General features: G+C 38.2%; 1 protein-coding gene across 1 annotated transcript in view; it reads left to right on the forward strand.

Annotated features, from left to right (window-relative positions):
- The window catches only part of TGFBR1 (transforming growth factor beta receptor 1), a 35,047-nt gene extending 16,415 nt beyond the window's left edge, over nucleotides 1-18,632 (forward strand). Inside the window, exons 5-9 of the mRNA XM_041427468.1 lie at nucleotides 4,735-4,902; nucleotides 5,418-5,574; nucleotides 11,524-11,648; nucleotides 12,286-12,416; nucleotides 13,774-18,632. Coding sequence (XP_041283402.1) covers nucleotides 4,735-4,902; nucleotides 5,418-5,574; nucleotides 11,524-11,648; nucleotides 12,286-12,416; nucleotides 13,774-13,899 — 707 coding nt within the window. The 3' untranslated portion in view covers nucleotides 13,900-18,632. The remainder of the gene's footprint in view (nucleotides 1-4,734; nucleotides 4,903-5,417; nucleotides 5,575-11,523; nucleotides 11,649-12,285; nucleotides 12,417-13,773) is intronic.
- The last annotated feature ends 462 nt before the right edge of the window (nucleotides 18,633-19,094 follow it).

Genomic DNA, 19,094 nt, shown 5'->3' on the forward strand with positions numbered 1-19,094 from the left:
GTCATTAGACTGCAGGAATCTGTGTGTCTGAGGTACTGCAAAAATAACTGCAGAGATACCGGAGTACTAGTCATTTCAAAATTAGCAAGGGTCTAGTAAAAGAGCCGTAGAACCAAAGCATGCTTCAGTTCTTGCTGCTGCTGAAGGCATTAATAAGGTCTTTACTTTTACCTCAACTGCAGTTTTTCACAACTGCTGAGGAACATCTGGCTAGCTATTTAGTGTAAAATTGGTGGAAGGGGTTCCTTTGGGTAGGAGGGTGTGTTTAGATTAGAGCTTGTGACTGAACTGCTGTCTTCACTCCTTTTTCTACCACACTCTTCAGACTGTCCATGTGCCTTAATGGCACGTTCTCCTACTTCCCCAGACCTGTGTCATGTTCAGAAGGCTACAGGACCTGGTCCAATCTGTCTGCTTCCCATCCTGTAATCTACTGGGAAATAGGTGCTACAGTTAAGACAGCTTGAGGGCTGAGAAGCAATGAATTATTTTAATTGCAGTTGTGGTCTGCCTGACAAGCTCTTCTGTGTTCTGGGTAGTTCTTTGCATAGTGAGTATGTGCTAACTTCCAAATTCTGCTAGGTCAGGGAAGTTACTTTCAGGGTCATGTGTTGTCTTGTTTTGTACCATCTAAACACAGTTTGTTTTGTGCATGGTTTTTTGTGTTGTTCTTTCTAACCCAGTTACTTGAAGTTAGAGTGCATAGGGACTACTTAACTCTACTATTCTAGCAAAAGAGTAGTGTCAGGAACCACAGTTCACAGTATTAAATGTTTCTCTGCATTAGCTGGCTGTAATCTTGACTGTCTGTAGGCAGATTAAAATAAGGTGAAGTCTTGCACTGCACACTTCCAGATAACTTCATGCACTAAAATACGTTGACTTCTCCATTCCTTCCCGTTAACTGGAAGCACACTCCCCAGTATGATAGTTTGATTCAGTCAGAACACCTTTCATGGTAAGTGGATCCCCAAAAGTGATGTTAAACAATATGCTTCAAAGAAATGAGCAGAATTCCTGACTCTTGAGAAGTAATATTTCAGCCATTTATTCATTTTGAAGCTCTGGCTTTAGCCTGAGAAGGAATCTGCAGAGCTCAAATGCTTTTCATCATTGAGTCAGATGACTGTATCAACATGATAGAGTCAAGCTGTTAATGCTAACAAGACACCAGTCATGCTCTAGTCACTGACAAAAGTGCTATCTCCCTGAATATCTCATTTCTAAGAGATTTCTCATTGGAGATCCCATCTGAATCTGTTCTTTTCACTGTTTTTTCCTGGTTTTTTCCCCCCTGATATTACATTATCTATGTGCCAAAAAAGGCTAAATATCTGCTTTGAAATACTTTGCTACATAACACCACAGTAAACATTTTTGTTTTGCTAGTGTTGATGTGGAAAAAAAAACCAAAACATTTTTCACTTTAGTGATTCCAGTCAGTTGAATTTTAATTGAAACTTGATTATGTATTTGATATATGGTATATTGTATAAATACAATTGTATAAATACCGTTCTTCAGAGAGTCAGCTCTACTAAGACAGATTTTGCTTGAGCATTAGTAATGTTTTTCCCAGCTGTAATCAGTTGCCTGACAACAAATCTGAAAGCTTCTTTTCTCAAAATTTCAATAATTATTTGGAGTTAAAAATTAAAATCTTTTACTTCTGAGTGTTCTTGGTGATATGAAGTGCTTTCAGGTGTCTTGAAATAGCTGAAATAACCATAATTAATCTCTTAAATATGTTTCCAATAACACATATAAACTTTTTGTAAATTTTGAATATTCTGAAATTGAGATTCTTGATCATTGTGAGTGCATAAACTAAATTAGATTACCTAATCATGGAAAGCTGGGCTACTGTATGTAATTACTATTGAGTATAATTACTTTTTCCTACCTGATAATGCAAATCCTGTGATTGAAAGCTTCATGGCAGATGCTGTTTACTCTGCAGCTAAAAATACTCGGGTATTTTACAGGTCAGGTTAATTATTGCTTGGTAATAATCAACTACTGTCAACAGAATAAGAAGACTTAAGTTTATTGTAGCGTGTTCTGCTTAGAGTGCTAAACAAATGTATGGTTTGTCAAATGTGGCAAGGAAAACATAGTAGGTCCCTTCTGATAGCTGGACACTGGACCTATTGCTGCATTTGAGCTTGCCTGTAATTATTTATATAATTAGTTTTGATGTAGCACTGTCCCTTCTTAAAATCTCGTTGAAGGGTCACAATATGGCACATAATAGGAAAGAATCATGGTTCTTCTCAGACTGGATGGCAAGCCCAGCTTTTATTTCTTCTTTGGAAGGAAGGTAGAGCTTGAATATGAAAACTTGCAGGTAATACACAAGATAAAGATGAATAGAAGAGTCTGTAACCAGCAGCATATTCCCCTCTTAGGAGGAAATGTAGTGTTAAGAAGAGAGGAACTTTATGCAAAGGCACCATAGTCTTGAATCAAAGCTGTGATAGTTCTTCAGAAACGGACATCTTTTATAGAGCTGTTTAAACACAATAGGTCTGGTAGACTAATTAAAATTAGTTTTGTTTCCCTCTTTACAGCTAAGTGTCTGCTACAGACACCTGCTGAGGTATGCCACTTCTAAGAAACAGGAGAAGAAATAAAATAAAGGACCAAGTAATGAGTGTGTATGATGGTAATGCCCAGGAGAGGATTATTTCAGGCAATGTAGGGTCATAACTGATGAAGCATAGAACAAAACTGAGTGAAGAAAATGTTCTCATGTGATAAGGTTAGTTTACTCGGAGCTTCGGCCGCTCTTTGTGTATTTAAGAGCATCTTTTCTGTGCCTGTGAACTCGTAAATGTTTCTAATGGTTCTGTAAGACAGTTTAGTGAAGCCAGTACTGTTGGATTGATTTCTCAGAGACCCTGATTCTCTTAGGAGACAGTCGCATTTAATGCTGTGCTGAGTTCTCTGAGTTTGTGCTTGGATATTGCCAAGTAGCAAGAAATGCAGCGCTTGTAACTAGAAAATAATTGAAGATAATTTTTTAAAAATTTTTAATTTCCTTGTTCCTTTAAAAAAAAGGCAAAACTTGTGTGGACATAAAAGACGCTTCCTGCAGCAGTAGTAGCATTTTACCAGTCTTATACAGGTTGGAGTATGTGACTGGTTTTTTTTTTTTTTTCTTTTTTTTTTTTTTTTGCCTGTTTAAACAACTTAATTGAGACTATTCTGTAAATGTAGCAAGCCAGAGTTCTCTTTCCATTATGGGGATTGTTTGAATGTGTATTAGTCTTTTTCCTACCCTGAAGTATTTGGAGGCCTTTCCATTTTGGTGGGTTTTTTGATTTTTGTCTTTTATTTTTAGATTTTTTTAATGGCATCACTGACTTCCCTAAAAACATCCAAATAAAAGGGATGTTTGCAAGTTTGCCCACCACCACCAAAGTGTTAAGTTAAAGATAAGCACAAGTGTTTCTATAAAGGTAGTTTCTGTCAATCTGTAGAGCAGGCGTGTTGTGCTTCTGGCTTTCCGACAGGTGTGTTCTTTGGAAAGTAAAAATTTTTCAGTATGTTTGCAATAGGAAGTAAGTTCTGAACTTCTTTCCCTTTTTCATGTTCGTCATATTCCTGAGCCATCTTTAGAGACTATCACATAATGAGACATCTTTTTGACTTGTGCTGAGTGTTCTCTCTTGTTCTGAGGGAATAGGGGCTATATAATTCAGGCTAGGAGTCTAGCAGATGTCTTTTATGGGATAACTGCTCTTCTAAAGAGATGAAAGATTGTTCTGTAAAACTAGCTGGCTATGAAAATGCTTTTCAAGTCTACCACAGAAGAGGTGCTTTTATAACAACAAAATTGGAAAACCTGTTCAGTGGCAGGATTGTTCTTTCCTAGATATATTTCTGCTTCTTAGGTAAAAAATACTTTTGCTCCCCTCTTGATTTGAATTCCTTTGATAATGTTCTTTCTGTGGCTTAAACTTAAAGGTATTTTTTGTCACTGCTTTAGTAATATGAACAATTAAGTTCTCATATGTCATTTGTATGCCTTGGGACAGCTCTGAATGTATTGTGGCCCATCTTGTTTGTCATAGTTCAATCAAAAGTCATACAGCAAACTGATATCCTCCTCAGTGTTTTTTTGCTTTCTTTACCCTTGTGCCTTCTGGAAACCTCCATTTAGAGGTCATCAGAGGTGGGATTTAACTTTGTATCTGATTGCTGCTTGTAAGCTTCTATTCTAGGAGGAAAAATCCACTGTGGGAATTGTCTGATATGTTATGGGAAGACTGAAGAAGTTACGGAGCAAAGTTTGAAATGCTGCCTTTTTTTTTTTTTTTTTATGATTAGCATGGACAGTATTGTGCTGGGATTAGTTTTGTATCATGCATTCAGCACTGTTCCCTGTGCTCCACTCTAGCAGGAAACCTAGGGAAAGGCAAGGCCTGGCTAGTACCCTGGGCAGTTCACCCTGAATATACACCTCAGAATTATAGTGACATCAGTTTTTTATGGTTTGTGTTTTAATTTATATACAATAGTCACTAAGCGTTTCAGAAACTCTCCCATGGTATTATCAGCCTTTGCAGAGGCATTAAAATGTTACAGGAATAGAAGAGCCTAATAGTAAGAGTCTAATTTACAGAGGTTACTTGCAGACCATAATTTATACTTCGTAAGTGTTGTATAGAATTGGAACATAGTGTTTGTCACGTGTGTATGTGTGGTATTCATGCCAGTTTTATTTTGCAGACAATGGTACATGGACTCAGCTGTGGTTAGTGTCAGACTATCACGAGCATGGATCACTCTTTGATTACCTGAACAGGTATACAGTAACAGTGGAAGGAATGATAAAATTAGCTTTGTCCACTGCCAGTGGTCTTGCTCATCTGCACATGGAAATTGTTGGCACACAAGGTAATCTTAGAATTATTCTGCTTGTCATGTGGTTAATACTGGTTGGTTTTTTGGTTTTTTTAATGACACATAAGTAGCTTGTTCTACTCTGTGATGATTTCCAAATTCACAGAACTTCTTAATTTGAAAGGCTTTTTGCCTTCTTTTCTCTGGTGTTGGTATTGTGATGTATCAATCCTTCCTACAAAATACCTGTTAAAAGGCACCAAGTAATGGTACATGTAGCACCTTCTAAACTTTGAGTTGAGACAATGTTTGAGTAGGATGTGTGTGCAATAAATACTTGCAGGAAGAGGGAAAGGAGCAAGTGTGGTGTGATACAGTAAACATGAAAGGCACTTTCCTGAACAGCCAGACAATCTACAATGAATGATTTCAGGAGGTACCCTGGTGCACATAAAGTTTTCCTTCAAACAGAAGGAATTCTGTTCCTTCAAACAGAAGCTTGCACCAGGCTTAAAATAAAAGGAGGTTGGTTTGGGGTTTTTGTACAACTTCTGTTTTTTCCCTTACAGGCAAACCAGCGATTGCCCACAGAGATTTAAAATCTAAAAACATATTGGTGAAAAAGAATGGAACATGCTGCATTGCAGACCTGGGATTGGCAGTTAGGCACGATTCAGCTACAGACACAATTGACATTGCCCCAAACCACAGAGTGGGAACAAAAAGGTAAAATCATTTATGTGATGTGTCAGGCAACTTCTAGAATAAAATGCTTTGGTTTTTCTTGTCCCATATAAATTTATGTTGATAGAAATATAAGTAGCAGGAAAATGTAATGGCATATAGAGTTCTTAGGCACTTCCTTGTCAGCTGGTATTTTAGTTAGATTGTAGGCGCTTAAAAAGCACGTTCAGTGTTGGCTGGTGTAAAATACTGGAAACTTGCTAAGTATTGTAAGGCACAAATATTAATTAAAACAATTAAGAGACTTCATGACTGATGACTTTAGAGACTTGAGTGCTCTCTTTCTTCTTCTTGCCATGTATTGCATGGAAATGTTACTTGCAGCCCAATCAGAAGTCTGAGACAGGGTATTGAGAGTGACAGTAAAAACTTGTGATTGTCCATGTGAAGCCTATGTGGAAGAACATACAAGGTGCAGAGTCTTGGACACAGGACTGTCTTGGAATCACATTTTTTAAAGAAATGCAAGAAGTTAAAACAGTCATCTTTGTCATCTAATGCATAAATAGAATCATAAGTGGATGAGTCAATATAGTCTCTTAAAAGCTTTTTCTGAATTAGGAAATACAGGTTTTTCTTGCCCCAGAAGAATTCAGAGCTGTTTAACTCAGTCAGCACAAGTGCAATAAAACTTACTGTCAGTAATTTATCATTGGTGAACCTTCAGGCAATATTAACTGGAAGCTATAAACAAATTTCCCTTAGTAATCCATGCAGCTATACAGCATACAGAGATAGCACTACTAACAGCAAGCATTTTGGAAGTGGGCAACTTTTCATTCTTCTGATGCCTATAGGTTCAGTGCTGTGTCAAACTGGAGTTTGGGCACTGCTCGTAGAGAAGTGTGTGAAAGCTAAGCCCATATGGCTTAGCAGTGTTCGGGAAAGTTGTGTTGGTGTTGTTCAATCTCCAGTGTATATATCAAAACCACGTTTTTTTCTATATCCCTTTAGTAAGTGATACTGTGGGGTGGGGAGTTGTATGGGATTTTACAGTGAACTAAGATGCCCCTTAAGCTGTGTCTTTTTGGAAGGAAAAAACCCTTAAACATTATTTAAAGGCTCAGTTAACTAAAGCTTTTAGAAAATGTACTGAAAATTTGTTTTACTGACACATAATACTGTTGGAGTTACTTTGTTCTAAAGCTCTGCTGTACTAGTCCTTTGCCAATTTTTAAAATACCACACAAATGGTCAGATAAGATTTATTTTCTGAGCTACTTCTAAATTATAAGGAACTGAGTATTTTTCCTTCTCTAAGTGTCTAGTAGCAGGATTATTTCAGAATTCATCGTTGCAAATTTAGCTGCATGGAGGGCGCACACCACGTGTGATTTTGTATTTTCTACTACACCTACATGCAAAGGCAAATGACGTACAAATCAGTTACTTTCTTTAGTCTAGTCACTGGAGAAAGCATCCTTTCAGCTGTGTTTGCAGATCCCACTTACCGGATCTTTACTTGCATAGGCATTATTAAATTGCTTGTTCATCTGCCTTATGCTTCTTCACAAGGTTAAAGCTGTAGCAACTCTTGTTTGCTGCAGTGGGCAACAGGAGGGCTAAATCTGTTTCCCCTTTTAAAGATATTAGTCGTTTCTACCTCTCTGAAAATTGCTCTTTCTTGTAAAAGGCTTAGACCCTTCTTCTTCCTCTTGTGCATTCTTAGGTAAGTAACTCTGCACCTCTGATTAATTTTTCATAGTACAGGTCAAGTCTTACCTGTTCAGTGACGGTTTTAACCCCCACTGATTGCCACTGCTGGTACCTCTTCTGCACATGGGAGCTTTGTATACAAGTTCAGGGAGATTTGATGAAGTCTGTATTTTTCTAATGATTGTTGTAAAAATGTATGTCTAGGGAACAGGCAGACTTACTTTTGTGTGAGTGATCAGGGTGTTGAGTCAAACTGATGATCCCTCTTTCTTATTGAATTTTCTGACTTTATTTCTTTTCTGTTCAGAGGCTTAGCTTTACCAGAGGGGTGAACTGTGTGCTTTCACAGCTCAGCCTGCTACATAAAGCAGGAATGTGAGCTTTAAACTGAGAAGGAAATAGAATCTCTCACTCCCTGAGGCAAGTAAAAAACCCTCATTCTCCTGCTATTTGTTTGGAAGCATGGCCCAGCTGTTACTTTTGATAGTTCAAATAGGTTGTGTTTTAAAAGAAGTTCGGCAGCAAATTCTTACCATGGGTGCTTCTCAGAAGTTTACTTAAACAAAATATGGGCAAAATTCTACCTTGTAGCGTGTAGGCTTGATGAAAGATGCCACACATCATTTTATGTCTGGGTGTAGTTGATGACACAAAGCTCCCTATATGTTGTACAAGAAATTTAGACAACTAGTACCGAGCTTTTGGACTGAAAGAGATGGAAGAAAGAGGTCAGCAGGCACCTAAAGTTTGGCAAGACCATGCTCAACATACTTCATACCCTTTTTTGTAGACTTATCCTTTTATTTTTGGATGATATTGAGCTGCAGACCTTGCTCAGAAGGTCAGAGTTACTCTGTGAAATAGAGTTGTTGTCTCCAGAACCTAAGATACTGCTTCTGCCAGGCAATGCATTTCCAACACATAAGCTGACAAGGAAATGCCTGCTTCTCTCCCTTTCGTGTAACAGCCATGAAATGGCTGAGCTGCTGACCTCACTACACCACCTCTTTGCCTTTCACCTTTCTTGTTCCAGCAATAATCTTTCAGCAGTCATTCACCACTCTGTGTCATGGAAGCCAAAGCCAATCTAAATGCATTAATGGAGGGCCATGGTAAGAGGTCAATTTGCCAATGGAAGTCACATGGGGAGGGATTTTTTTGACACATTTAGGCCTCTTGTGGTCTTTCCTGTTAAAAGCTTTGTTCTTTGGATAGTTCACAGAAGTTGAGACAATCTCCTTTACTGCTTGTTTAATGTTTCTGGCTGACATCTTGCACTATGGTTGGGCTTTCTAGTTGTTTTTTCAGGTCCATCACTCTTTTAATCCTCGTGGCATCTTAAGATAGATGAAATATTCTTTCTTCTGGGGTCCAAGATAATCACTTAGTGTCAAGCACATGAAGTACCATAAGAGTATCCTGTAATGCAGAATCCTTAGACAGTGTTAAAGTATTCACCATAATCTTCCATTCTTGATTAAAACATCTTTGATACGGGTGGACCAGAACAATTTGAGCCTTGTCTATATCAAAGATATCAAATATCTATTCAAACTTACATTCAACTTGAGACATTTGTCCTCTGCTTGTGCTATGTTTATTACTTGTGAGGAATTTGTATGCCTTAGGAGAACTCTCATCTCAGCAGACTTTGTTGAAGTTCTGGGTAGTTCAGAACAAATGCAACAATGAACAAATTCATTGTGATTTTTCATGTATCTTCCTTCCTTGTATCTATTTAATTTCTGTAAGAATTTCTGTAGTACTGAGGGAGTCCTGAAATTTCTTTTAAGGAGTGTGTCTTGCATTCTCCCTACCATCCCTGGTATTGGAAAAGAAAGTCTTAAAATGCTGTTGTTTAAATTAAACCATGTCTAGGCTTCTGTGGCTGTTCCAGAGATAGAGCTATTGCCTGTTACTGTATTCCACTTCAGTAGCCTGCACTTGTTGCTTTTTTACCAGTCAACACTGCTCTTCAAAGCCCAGGTGCCACTGTTGGTCTGCTTCATTGATATGTCAGCTTGAGACTGCTAGGGTGATGATGTGGAGAAACACACTGAACTCTTGCTAAACATCACATTCTGAATTTAGCTGCCAGAACCCGATCAGAATGAGAGAGCAGTGCTACCACTGATGTTGGCTTGATGCAGCAAATAACATTCATTCTTTCCAGCAGCAAATGGGGATGCTGCTGTCAGTAGCTCTTGCAGTAAGGTCCACACTGACCTTTTGCTTGATGTTCCCATGTCAGACCTACTCACTAAACAAGGTAACAACCACTTGGATGCCATGACCAGTTTTCAGGCCTTGTTTCTTAAGAGAAACTTTATTACAGATGTTTTCTCCTTGCAGGAAATGTGGGTAAAACAAATCACTGAGCACAGTTGTTAATTTGTAACCCTCATAGTTTCCTAATTTTTAAAAAAGCGTGGTGTAGGATGGGATTTGCAGACTGTACGATGAAGAATCAGGTATTGCAATGGTAGTGGGCCTTTTTCAAGAAATTTTTAACAGTGCTGGTTTCTTAACCAGCAATTCTTGTCTATTCCTGCTTTAGGCTTGGTAGGAGATATTTTAAGTGGCTGCTACAATTTTTCAGATTACGGGAACTGGGGCTTCCTCTTGTCTGACCTTTGGAGCCTAGCTGGTGTGTTCCAAAGGACTAGGGCCCTTGGATGTGGCTACTGCTTTTTTCCTTGGAATCCAACCAGTCATACACAGACACATACAGTACGGATAGGGCTGATTATACAGATTGCTGTGCACCATGTGCTATCTTCAACACCCACATAAAACACTGTCAGAACTTGTATAAAACATAACTATAGACAGCCAAGTCTCCTTCCTTCTCTTCAGCTGATCAGGATTGAACTTCGTTAGTGAAAGCACATACTCCCTTCTGCAGCCTCACAACTCCATGCATGTTTATGAGCCCCTCAACCATCCACCCAAGGTTTGCTGTGTCTAATGCCCTTTCCTGAGCTCCATGGATCTCATACTCAATGCTGTGCATTGATCCAGCTGGGTCAATGCACAGCAGCAAACAGCTGATGTATTTGTATGCATGCCTATCTGCATGGATTCCCTCAAATATCAGCATGGGCTCTTGTCCTGGCAAATATCCCTGCCTGGGCTGCCTGGGTACTGGCTAGACTAGCTTGAAGGTTGCTGGTTAATTAGTCCTGCACACTAGCTGTGCAGGGTTGGAAAAATGCAAATCTTCTTGCCCAGCAGCTGGTACCCAGACACACAGACCTTACAGCCTGTGACTCCCACTCCAGTTGCTAGTGCTGAGAGACCCTTACTGTGTTTTTCTCATCCGCTTTCTCTGCTGTAGCTGGTATGTGTAAGCTGTGACCATGAAGCCTGTGATCCATGGTCTTGTTTCAGTAGCTGAAGCAGACCAACTCATTTATTCCAGTTGCTGGCACCAGGGTTTCCTTCATCTTCTGTCAGACTACAGTTGCCAGCCCAGAATTCATTCACAGAATGACCACTGTGTAGCTCCAGATATGTGCTCTCACCACCTGCAGATGTGCTCCTAGTACCTGTAGTTCCCCTTCCACCTGCTGATATTGAGCCCTTCATTCTCTCTAGTTTCAGCTGCTGCAGTTGCTAGACCTAAACAGACTCATGCCTGCCTCCAGCTGGTGGCACACAGTTCTTAGAGAGCACATGCACATGGGCTTGAGAGTGAGATTGCACAGAATAGTTAGGATTTAATAAAATAGGATATACAGGTGAGCATGGTGAGACTGGCAACCTTTTATGCAGCAGGTCCTTCTGCTACCCTTTTCTATCTGTTGCTGCACTTCTGTTCTCTTGTCCTGAACATTCCTTGATAAGCATTGTGTAGTTGCACAGGCCTTCCTTCAATATGCTCAGTCCCTGTGGTGTTCTTCTTTCCAATGTATTAGGGGTCACAAGGTGCAGACTGCACCTCTATAAAGTTATGCCTAGAGTTTCTTAATAGCCTGTCAGTGAAGAACTGGAGACTTCCAGTCTTTGTCACTGTCTCAGTTGTGCCTTCTCTATCAGGTTTATAGCTCTAGTTGTTTGTTTCACATTTTACTTATTCCGCCTATTTCTCTGCTTGTTTCTCTGTTTACTTATCCCTTTACATTGAATTGTCTCTGATTGGATAATCTTAATGAAGCAGATTTTTCTTTTATCTCCTTCTCCACAAAAATACATTGTTTTGTGTTTGAGCTGATCAGTAGTGCTGAACTTTTTCTACTCTTAAGTGTTTATGAAATAATTTTTTTTTCCACACAGGTACATGGCTCCTGAAGTCCTAGATGATTCCATAAATATGAAACATTTTGAGTCATTCAAACGAGCAGACATCTATGCAATGGGATTAGTGTTTTGGGAAATAGCTCGGCGGTGTTCAATTGGTGGTACGTGGCAATCTTTATAAAATGGGACGTTTTAAAGAATTATAAGGAACTTAAACTTATTCAGTTTCTGAAAACAGTTTGCTCAAAAAACAGTGCAAAATAATAGCCAGTGGATCTCAGACTTTATAATTGTTAATCCTGTAAATGATAACTGGTTTATTCAACCTCTTTCTAGATTGACAGACCAAACTTGTTGAACAAAATAGGAAATATTCTTTTTTTTCCAAATATTTACATAGAGGGGAGAAAAGGGTAAAATATAATAGCTTTGTGAGCAAGAGGCAAATACCACAAGACCTAGCTATATTGTGTTCAGATAAATCTATATCTTATTTAAAATGAAGCATGCTGTTATAAATCATGTACTCTAAAGAAGCATGTTTTTAGTATAGCATGTGAAAGATTTGATGTAGCTTATATCTATTCCAGTTTTATAAATTTTAGATCCTTGAACGGTAATGTAAACACTCCTAAGGTGTGGTTAAGGATTTTCCTTTACTTATTTGTCAGTTTTTGTGATGTAACTTTTAAAAATGAAAACCAAAACCTGGTAGGGTACTGATAAGGAACACAGTAAAAAGTGAAGGATATGTAATCCAGTGTTAGCTAAAATAAAGCTATTTTTAACCTGTTGCAGGAATCCACGAAGATTACCAGTTGCCATACTATGACCTTGTTCCTTCAGACCCTTCTGTTGAAGAAATGAGGAAAGTTGTGTGTGAACAGAAGTTAAGGCCCAATATTCCAAACAGATGGCAGAGCTGTGAGGTATTAACTAACTTTGCTAAAGCTGCTTTAATGAACACTAGAGCTTTTAGTGCTTTCAGTGGCTTAAAAATCATGCTTATTGTTGAAGGGAGAAGAGCTGCCTTTAGGAGAACTTAATTTCATTCTAATCATTATGGTTTTATTAAAAACATTGTTCCTTGGTTATGCATAAGTATTTAAATGTAATTTTGTAGAAGTTCATAGCTAACTCTGCATGGAGGATTCTATGATCCCTTCCTGTGAAGCACAGATGATGTTAATATAAATTACAGCTAGTCTAAATTCCTTTATGTGGGAAGCATCATTGCAAATAAATTGTCTGGCTGGGATTGAAACAATGTGCTTCATAGTAGGTTGCACGATGCTGTGGTTTGGATTTGTGACCAAAACAGTCTGATAGCACACTGCTGGTTTAGCTGTTGCTATGCAGTGTTTGCACAGCTTCAAGGCATTCTCTGTTTCTCAAGTAGCTTGCAGGTGGACAAGGGCATGAGAGGGAGCAGAGCCAGGGCAGTTGACCCAAACTGGTCAGAGGGAATATTCCATAGCATTGCTCTGTCACAGCCAGTGACTCACAGCTTGGGGCAACTTCTTCAGTGGGCTGCAGGAGCAGTGAAGTACTGATAAGGATGAGGTGCTTTCGATAGAGGAGGGAACATGGGTTGTGGCGTGTGTGGAATGAATGCATGGCTAAGAGTTTGGCAGCAGTGCACAGGAAGGGGAGAGGAAGGTGGTGAATGCGCCAACAAACTGTGAGACAGGTAGTTTTCAGGATTAAAATGACTAAGGTAATACAGCTTTCACAGTACTTTGGAGCTGTTACTTCATTTAATCTGCCATTTTTGTTATTTGCTTTGTTGCGAACAACATGTAGAAGGACTCAGATTTCAAAGAATGGCTGTTTGATGGATAAAAAGACTTCAAAAACTTTTCGAATCCTTACAGAGTTTCAATTTGAGGAGGACAGCTCTTGAACTTAATTGCTGTGTGTTGAAGTAATTCCTTAACTGCAAGTACAATTAAAAAGAGTGTATTTTTGTCTGATGTGAAAATTTGGAAAACTGTTACAGACAAGCTAATAAATTTTTATTAAAATATTATTTTCATGGGCCAGAACTCTACTGAAAAGTATCAGGTTTGCTCTACAGTGTTTAGAGAGTTTTACTTTTCTGTAAATACGGTAAGGGTTTTTTTGTTTTGGTTTGTTTTTTTTTTTTTAACAGTGCACTCTCCTATGCACCTGTAGTACTGGTAATGGACTTCAGTCAGAAATGCCTGAAGAGTCTAAGGCAGAGCAGCAGTTACACGGGCTACACTGGAACAGCAGTACATATAATGACTTGTGTTTCCTTTGCAGGCATTACGAGTGATGGCAAAAATTATGCGGGAATGCTGGTATGCCAACGGAGCCGCTCGGCTGACAGCTTTGCGCATTAAGAAAACATTATCACAACTTAGTCAACAGGAGGGGATCAAGATGTAATCCTGGATTTGCTACCGAAGAACACTGTAAAAATCCCTATCTGCACCAGAGTGGCGTGTTAAGAAGGTTAATTGTTCTACCTCACTGGGGGAACAGAAGGATATTGCTGCCTTTTAGTACTTCATAGGAACGTCGCTTAGGATTTTTGTGGATGTGCTAAACAGTTGTGTTGGGTCTTTCTGTGCACTATGAACCTCTTTCCCAGGTTACTTATAAAACATCATGTACTCTAGTTTCGTTAATCTATAATTTTTTTATTTGGGAAGTTGATAGCTGGTCTTTGCTAGTTAGCTGTACTAAAAGTAGGAGGTCACTTCTAAACTGAAACTGGTTTGCTGTATTGTTCTACAGTGCATTGATGGCTCTTAAAGCAACTTTATTGCTGCCTGGTACATTGACTACTCTGAACCACTGTCTCGATTCCTGGATTCAGATTGTGAATGTACTATTGGAGTATACCTTGCCAACTATTAAGGTAGTGCATCTTTTGGACTCTTACCGTGACTTATAAATTGACCTCATTCAGTTTTGGGAACATAACTTATGCAACTGTACTTTGTACATGATTTCCGGGTTTTTTCCACTTTTTCAGAACATTACATTGCCTTCAAAATAGATTGTATTACACCAATAAGTGCCACTTTTGAGTCTTTTAATGCAAAGTAGTAGGGATGTACAAAGCCTATGGTACTTTTGGTTTCAAAAATAAAAGTTAAAAGTTGTTCCTTTGCCTAGCTAAGTGCTAAATCTCGCTCATTGCAACAGTGAGTACATAACAGATAAAATGTCTTCAATTTTACCAAAATCTGACTCTTAAAACCACTGTAGGAGTTTTAAATAGTGTAAGCTAGTAAATTCACTGTCATATTTTGTAATTGTCAAGTTACGAGTCATAATTATGTAGATTTTTTTTATCAAGTGGTACTTCTAAAATGCTTGAAGTACCTATCTACTTCAGAAAAGTAGCAAGAAAAATAAAATGTTAAGGGAGATTTTCCTTCATTAAATAAGTATGAAAAGCATATTTTCTGTGCAGTTCTGCCGAGTCTTAAGGCTCAAGGAACAATATTTGCAATTACACAATGATTTAATGCACTTGTCATTAGAGAAAAGTTATTTGGGCTTTTGTACTAGACAGTTCAAAGTTGCTTATAAGTTTTATGTACATGTATGTTGTGTGTGCCTCATACACAAAGTGGTGAGCTAGAGAAGGTGGTGAGCTGCAGGTCTTTGGACACAAATATTGGGGGATTCCAGCAATCCTCTTCATTGTTAGAAGAACAAAGCTTAAGGTGATGTGTGTTGTCATAAGAACACAGAAGAATATGCATGGCTTTAGTCAAGATTTCCCTAAGTTTTCAAGAGCATCATAATGTTGTCACAAACTTGTTTAGAAGTTAAATTGCTTCCTACCCAAATGTACAACAAAAACCTGCTGTTACCAGGTGTCATGGTTTGATGCTGGCACAATGCCAATGCCCCCATGAAAATATATTCTCTCTAGTGTCTGCTGTGCGATGTGACTAAAAATAGAGCAAAGCAGGCTCTAGCTTAGGAATGAAGGAAAAAGCTTTATTAAGCTACAATATGTAAAATGGAACACACACATAACTCAGAATGAAAACCTTCTAAAATGTTCCTCCTCACTCAATTTTTAACACAGTACAGTGAGACAAAGCCTCGGATTCTCAATCAAGTTACCATCCTTCAGATAATCAGTTCTCAGTTCATCACCACCCCTCAGATAATCAATTCTTAGTTTATCAAGGGAGAGAGGAGTCCCTTGTATACCATAGGTTCCCTAGGAAACACAGTTGTAACTTCTTGTGTTTCCACGTCGCACATGGCACCACCTGGAGAAAATCTGCCCTTGTGACATCTTCCTTACATGATGCAGATGATTGGTTTGACCACAACCTCCCAAAAAAGTCACTTCCTTATCAACCTAGGACACCAGGATATTTTTTTATTGTAACTTTAGTAAGATCTGGTTGACCTGTGGTGTTTCATTGATGTCCAAAACAGTAGTGTTTTAGTATGTAAATGTGTGTGGTAATTAATATGTTGCCTAACCTGCCACTCTTCAGAACACATCAGTGCCCATCGCATTGCACAACATACATGGCAACCTTTAACTTGGCTTCCTGTTCATCCCTTGGCGTAGAACCCGCTGAGAGTTTGCTGCCAAGATGGTGGCAGTGGCAGGGCAGTTGCTGGTAGCAGCACAGTCAAGCTTCTGTGCCATGGTCTGTGATGTGTGGCAGCTCAAACAGGAAGAGGAATGAGGCCCAGGAAGAAGAGGCTGCATAGGTGACACAAGCCTTACCCAAGAAAAGCCTTAAGAGTTGATTTTTGTTTATTTCCATATTCTTACTGCTTGCTTGGAGAGAAGTTTCAATTATGTCAGAATTACAGACTCTCAGAGGTCAAACTGCAAGACAGTATCCAGGAGAAAAGGGAAAAATAAGAGAAGTTCTTAGAAACCAATTAGGCTTAAACATACATACAGCTGTCACGCTTATGTTTGGCATTATCTGACAGGTCAGGCTTATGTGCTTCAGGCTTTGTCAATCAAAGCCAGATTAAAAATTACTTCATGTAGGTATTTTAAATAAACTATCCCTTTGTGCACATGGACAATTGTGCTCCACAGAGATTTTCAATTAACTGTTCAAAAAAAAAAAAAAAGAAAGTTTGAATACAATATAACTTCCAAGCCTGTCTACTTGGCAATCTTTCTAGCAAGTTCTATGTATCTGTACAGATACTTAAAAAAAAACAGGTCATCACGAAAATAGGTCAGGGTCTCCGTCTAATTTCAAAGGCTTCCTAGTTTGCAATTTAACTTTTTTGTTTTGTAACTTTGTTACATTTCAAGTTTTCATAGGTGCCCTGTGGTCCTTACCATAGATACAAATGGTACAGCTACTACTTCAGAAGTATCAGGTTCCTGGCATGCCTCAGATCTCTACAGTAATTTTTGTGGGAACAGGAGTGTTTACAGTATAATTAATCAAATAATTTTAGTGGCTCTTTTAACATCCACAAAACCTTATTGGAAAAACATTTAATTTCCTAAAATATACAGAACAGTTCTGTTGCATTTTAAAGAGGATGTACAGCAGCTGAACAGCATCATGGCACGCAGATGATTCTGTCAACAATATAACTGTGTGTTATATTGTATCAACCACCTGCAAATCTTCACTCTCCTAAATGGCTAGCAACTGTTCTTACTTTGTTCAAAATTTAGCTTTGCGATAGAAGCTTGCAAAAACAAAGCACAGAGGGATGCTTGACACTGTATATGACCTAAGGAACAGTATTTTAGAACAACCTTATCATTCCTATTGGGCTGCAGAACAGGAAAATTCTGAGTAGAGCTATATGTATTCTCAGTGCTTTTCTGACACCACGACTTCAAGCTTTGTTCTTCTTTTCCATTATATGAACTGAACACCTTTTACAAAGGCTGTGTCTGTATATATTATGTAACTTTAAATGTTACCTGTGTAAGATCATATCTTATATATATGGACACAGGTACACATAAGTATTTTTTAAATTAAGATTGTAATATCACCAGATCTGCTCTTGGAAATCCAGGGGGACCAAAATATTTTAGCATTCAAAATATTAATTTTGTATCATTTCAAGTATATACCAAAACACTTTCTGAGTGATACTGATGCAAATGTTTATTGTAAATATTACATACATTATACATTCACTTGAATTTTTTTGATTCAATCAACTTTACATTTTAGTAGCATTGAAGCCTCAGTTTGATTTACAGACTTGTGACCAGATGGATATAGACATAGAGAACAAGAAGCATTGGAAATGGTCTGATGCTGAAAAACCTAAAATGTCATTTTTGAAATGCTGGAATTCTTCAGGGACCTTCCAACCTTAAAAGCTGGAATTCTGGGATGTTTCTCAAGCAGACTCTCCAAGTATGACACACTGTCACCCTCCTATGGTTCTGCTTGTAATCCTAAGAAAGACTTTGTATATAAATAAAGATGTTGGTATTGACTGTATGGGGACATGAAGGTGTCAAATGAAGTAAGAGGCTATTTTATTTTCTCAGTAATGGCTCTGAGTGCGATTGCCATGAAATTCACCTTTTTAGTTAGTTCCTTGTTTATATTGTGCCATTGAAATGATTGCAAGGTGTTAATCATTTTGTGTTTAAAAAAACAAGCAAACAGAAAAAATCTCTTCACCATATCCGTTGCTTTAAACTCAAATTACCTCTTAAAAGACCAAGGTACATTTACCTCATGTGTATATAATGTTTAATATTTTTCAGAATGTTCTCCAGGTTTGCAGTTACATGTTTCTAGAAATATGGATATTACTAAATTTACTACATCAGTGGTACTAAGTGTATTATTTGGTGCCCCAAAACACTTTATTTTCTGTATTTTATTGTATTAGCAAGTTTGCTGCTTTGTCACTGTAGCACCTGCCCTTACATAGCTGTGTGGATACTGCCTTGTAAATTTTACTTTTTGGATGATTTGAGGATCCTGTACAGATGAGAGTCACTTTTTTAAACCTTACCAAATTGTGCATTTCCCTTACATTTCTGAAAATATGTATTGTATTTGTAGAGTATACATTTCAATGGATTGTAAATAGGACAGTAGAAGAGTGGATGCTTATGTTAAGTGCTAACACTACAGTAGAGAGATTAAAGCAGTGAAAATAAATAACTTTTTTCAAAATGCATGAGTTGTCTTTCAGAACAAGAAGTTGCAGGTAGATACAGGTTTGTGTGTGATGTTCCTGTTAATATGTGTGTTTATTATGAGTTCCTTTCCTCAGAAGGAATATCTTCTAGTACAAAAATGTTAAAAGGATTTGCTTCTGCTGAGGCAATCCACCTCATCTGTGCTATGTGCATAATGCTAAAGTGCCTGCTCTTCCTTGCCTCCTACAATAATGTTGGTATAAGAACATTGCTAATGTCTCTCATCTCCTGGACAGAATTAGTAATGACAAATTTTCCCTCTCTGCATTTATATTTGCATAAAAATAACAAGACTGTTTTAGTCTGTTTAAGCAGCTCAGTACCTCAGTGCATCCCATAACTGAAAGTAAAATCTGCTTGTGTTGGAGTGGAGTGTTTCTGTGCAAAATTCAGTTTCGGGCTGGTGTTACATTTCTGAAGGAAAGTGGATATTTGG

Source organism: Onychostruthus taczanowskii, unplaced genomic scaffold, assembly GCF_017590055.1.
Source record: "Onychostruthus taczanowskii isolate IOZ18803 unplaced genomic scaffold, ASM1759005v1 scaffold115, whole genome shotgun sequence".
Classification (NCBI taxonomy): domain Eukaryota; kingdom Metazoa; phylum Chordata; class Aves; order Passeriformes; family Passeridae; genus Onychostruthus; species Onychostruthus taczanowskii.